This window comes from Etheostoma spectabile, chromosome 19 (genome assembly GCF_008692095.1).
Source record: "Etheostoma spectabile isolate EspeVRDwgs_2016 chromosome 19, UIUC_Espe_1.0, whole genome shotgun sequence".
NCBI classification, from domain to species: domain Eukaryota; kingdom Metazoa; phylum Chordata; class Actinopteri; order Perciformes; family Percidae; genus Etheostoma; species Etheostoma spectabile.
In genome coordinates this window covers 14030504-14034768 of record NC_045751.1, presented here as the reverse complement: position 1 = coordinate 14034768, position 4265 = coordinate 14030504, and the positions used below count along the sequence as shown (strand labels likewise).

Below are 4265 nucleotides of genomic sequence, written 5' to 3'. Positions count from 1 at the left end.
CCCCCCCCCCCCCCCCCCTTGACATTTCATCGTGTTAAACTGCAGCGGGGACAGCCAAGTCCAGGATGACGGGAAGAAGGCAGAAATCACAGTGTGAAGCAGGAGCTCTTGACATCAGTGCGCTCGGTGCGGGCCCAGAGGTGAGGAACAGGAACGGGACTGTATTGCATGGGTCTGCTTCGAGCTTAGTGTGTGGTAGGGGGGGCAGGTGTTGGTATGTCAGCCAGATCTGGATCAAATAGTTCCAATAATTAATTAAAAGGTCCTTCTTAGTGTTTTGTCTTTAAAAAAAAATATGTGAGGCAAAGATGCTAAGGGGCCACGTAGTCACAGTACAGCAGAGGCTGTATTACTTCCTGGCACTTGCGTATCCTTAAAGGTGGCTTTAACATGGCACTCCAATCACAAAAATAATTATTTGCACAAATTTGACCAAAATCTGGTAGTGACACCAAATGTTACAAGGAGACAGGGTATTTAAGACAAAGAATGGAAATAGTATGTTGGTATGGCTACAGGACACAGTAAATCAAGTATTAAGGGACAGCTAGATTACTGGTGCGGGTTAAATCTGCATATTCAATCAACTTTTTTCAGTAAAGATCAGTTCCTACAGTAGGAACCCCCACCAATATAAATTTCAATTCAAAAACATCTATAATAACATAATCGTGTGAAAACAAAGTATATATATACTGTATACTTATATATACTGTATATATTTATATATATTGAAAGATCAATAAGTAGTGGCATTGAAGACGCATCAGATAATTTTGGCTCTGGCATTATGTGCTGCATCTCCACTGTCGCTGCCCATGTATTTCTCTCATCTCTATATCTTTATTCAATATGCTCTTTCCCAACATACCAGGAAAGCAATAGTGCAACAAACTTAGCAGGGTTTCTTTCTTTTTTTTCAAAGGAAATCAATCAAGTACATGAGTTAGGGACCTTAAACACAATCCATAATTTGAAGGGAGAGGACCAGCTAGGACACTTTGGAAAGAAATTGTCGAAATTGTGTTTTTAAGAAATCTTATGACCTGTATTCCTTAATGTGCATGTGATGCTGTCACTACTGAAAGTGTGACTTGACTACTTTCAGTAGGAACAGTAAACATCATTCTGTACTAAACAATACACCTTTAGAACCTCACACACAGTTACTTTTTGGTTCAAACCAAAATGATTAGAAAACATTGAACAGGTCATGTTTTGGCTGTTCGGTTGACAACTATCATGACCTTTGACCTTTCATTGACTTTTCCTTGACCTTTGACAGGTTTCCCTGTGAGGCTATGAGTGAACTAAATAAAAAGGCATTATTGAAAAATAAGGCTACCAGTCTGAGGCGTTTAATGGCACACAGACTGAGCTACATTCCATCTTTGATAACAAAAAGAAATTATGAGAGAAAATTCCATGTTTAAGCTTACAGTGATGTCCATTTTTTAGTATTAGGGCTAAAACAACTCTTTATATTTAATTTCTCTCTCAAACACTATCTCACTCTGCACGTTTTACTTTTTCTTCTTAAATAAGCTTTTGATTTTAGAGGACGAGCGCTTGATTTTCTCTCCATTGTCGCTGGAGTCCTGGGAGGAAGTGCTCTGGAGCTTGGTTTCCCTTCCCACGCTCCGGCCCTCCGAGTCCAAGGAGGTAAGAGACGGGTTGCGCCCCACATTGGGCAGCATGCTCGCGGGCAGCTGGCCGTAGCTGTAGGACTTCTCCAGGATGCCGTTGTACATGCCCTTGCCCGTGGGAGAGGTGGCGCTCCCTTGTGAGAAGGTTAGACTTTGGGACTCGGGTATAATGCGGGTGAGGTCGGGCGAGCCTCTTTGTGCAAACGGTTGGTGCTCCAAGGCCGGGGAAGGCGAGGTGGAGGGTGGGCCGGAGGGGGTGGGGGCCGGAGTGGGAGGAGGAGGCGTGGAGTCCCTGAGACTGCTGCTGCTGCTGCTGCTGGTGTGGGACGTGGTGGGGTTTGATGCCGGAAGCTCCGAGCTCTGGCTGAACAGCAGCAGCTCCTCGCGGGAGATCTTGCGGTACACGGTGTCCGAGCCCGGTGTGCAGGGGTTGTGCAGCTGCTTTCGGCCCATGGAGGAGTTGAGAGAGTCTGTGTCGGAGCTACCCTCCTGAGCTGATTCCCTGAGAGAGGAGCACAGATGTACCACGGTTACAACAGGCAAACAAATAAGAGCGATAAATAGTTTCCTAAATAATAAAAATGTTAGAGGTTAGCGTGGCCCTCCCTTTACAGCTCACCAAGGAGCGAAATCTGAAAAATAATCATGTGAATTTAACTGGCTCATTTCATTTCAACTGGTTTTGGTAATGTTGTAAGACAACTGCTCATTTTTAAAGGAAATTATATTATTTATATAAACCGAAGAAGAAGCTGCAATTTCGTGGTGGCCTTGAGTCTCCGTGTCTGTGTCTACTTTTAACACGTTTTACACGTAATCAAATTAGCATAAACTATTTAACAAAAAAAACTTGGGGCTAGTTATTTCTTTTTACAGCACAGGAGCACTGGTCTGTCTCTGGGGACGTAATGTGCGATATAGTCTCCTGTGTGCTCTGTACTTCATGGGAACTTGGAGATGACCGGGGGCATACTGTACACAATGCACAGAGGGCAGTAGCTCAAAGTTACATTTAAAACGATTCAAAACCTTGCTGTTTTTTTTGTTCTGCTAAATGTTTTTTCATTAGTTACTGACTACCATTTGTCATGCATTTAACATGAATATAACTTTTTGAGTTTTCTGGGGTTTAGTCTGTAATGACACATTAGTAAGTTGTGGACAAACTGCGGGAATTAAAGTGGACAGAAGATCCTGCATTCACAAGATCTTGCTAATTAATTAGGTTAGACATCAACTAATTATGGTGCAGGTTCCAGTAGAGGTAATTCATGCATCCTCCAGATACTAGATGGCACCCGGTAACAAATGCCGCCGTTTAACCTCCAAGCCTAAAGCATCAGTGTGAATGTCTGAATAAAACACCTGTGAGTCCAAACTGTAAAACCATTCCGCGGCGTTCCGGCCACCGCTACATACCCCCTCCTATCCGAGCTGAACATGATATGTTCGTCGTCTGCCTCGTGGCGATAGGAGAGGGACGAGCTGGCCATGGACAGCAGGTCGGGGTCTGGGGACATCATTGAGGACTGCGGAGAGCTCAGCAGGCTCCGGCGGGAACGACACAAGCTGCTGCTGCGGTTCAGCGAGGGCCGGATCATTGTGGCCGCTGGGGTAAAATCCAGAAGGAGAAAACAGTTATTTAATTTTATTTCACTGCATTTGTCTGTATTAATTTATGCACTCGCAAAATCCTCTGTCGTCTCACTTACATGTAAACTGTGGAATGATGGGAGGCGTGTCCTCGTCCAGGTCATCCACTCCTCCTGCGATGGGGTAGGGAGGCACCGAGACTCGCGGCATGACCACCCAGCTGTGGTCTGAGTAGAGGCTGGCCGTCAGGCTCGGCAGCCCCGAGTTATTGACCACAGGGAAGTTGCAAAGCTTCTCAATCTGCTGCCAGCGGTGCAGCCGCTCCCTCAGGCACGCCGTTACCTCTGATAAGGCTTTCCTAAAAAAACACCAGTGAATGAGGAGGTGGTACTGTACACTTATTGTATCAAGCAAACATTAGAGTGATCCTGTTTCAGACCCAGCAAGAAGCCGTCTTTGCTTTGATTCGTAAGGTTTTGGACAGTTTTGGCAAACAAGCTGGTTATATCATGATATTGGACTTGTGCCTATTGAAGTAGTCTTGCAGAAGATTTGACTTTGTTCTCTCTTTAATGTATTTCCTTTTCGGCTTTAAAAACACAAAGGAATTATTGATCTCAGTGGCAGAGCATGGATTATACAAGACTTTATTTAATATATCTGGAATAAAGGTTTGGCTGTCTACCTAAGAAATATAAAAGCATTATGTGGTCAAATGTGTGAACTTGACACAGCACAGTCAGATATTGTCACTGCCTAGGTTTTTTCTAATAAGGTGAGTACTAAAGAATTTAAGCTCTGAACAAACAAAGCTAATTTGCTGTAAAATGGCACCAAAAGCCTCATTGTATCTATCAGCAGATTCTGACTAGTACATGCCATATATTCATATGCATCTAAACGTAATGCACACTTCAAACAATACTTCAGCTGCTGCGCTTAGAGACATATTGATCATCATCAATATCTTAAACATGACATCTGAACATCGTGTGTGTGTGTGTGTGTGTGTGTGTGTGTGTGTGT

The 4265-nt window shown here is 43.9% G+C and overlaps 1 protein-coding gene across 2 annotated transcripts in view; it reads right to left on the bottom strand.

The window, feature by feature from the left end:
* Positions 1 to 725: 725 nt before the first annotated feature.
* Positions 726 to 4265, bottom strand: part of stim2b (stromal interaction molecule 2b) — a 45427-nt gene continuing 41887 nt past the window's right edge. The window contains exons 10-12 of one of the 2 annotated variants that reach the window (XM_032499241.1): positions 3359 to 3597; positions 3066 to 3255; positions 726 to 2148 (exon numbers count right to left, since the gene is read on the bottom strand). In XM_032499241.1, coding sequence (XP_032355132.1) covers positions 1524 to 2148; positions 3066 to 3255; positions 3359 to 3597 — 1054 coding nt within the window. In that variant the 3' untranslated portion in view covers positions 726 to 1523. Of the gene's footprint in view, positions 2149 to 3011; positions 3256 to 3358; positions 3598 to 4265 lie in introns of both variants that reach the window. The other variant, XM_032499240.1, reaches the window with a different exon arrangement.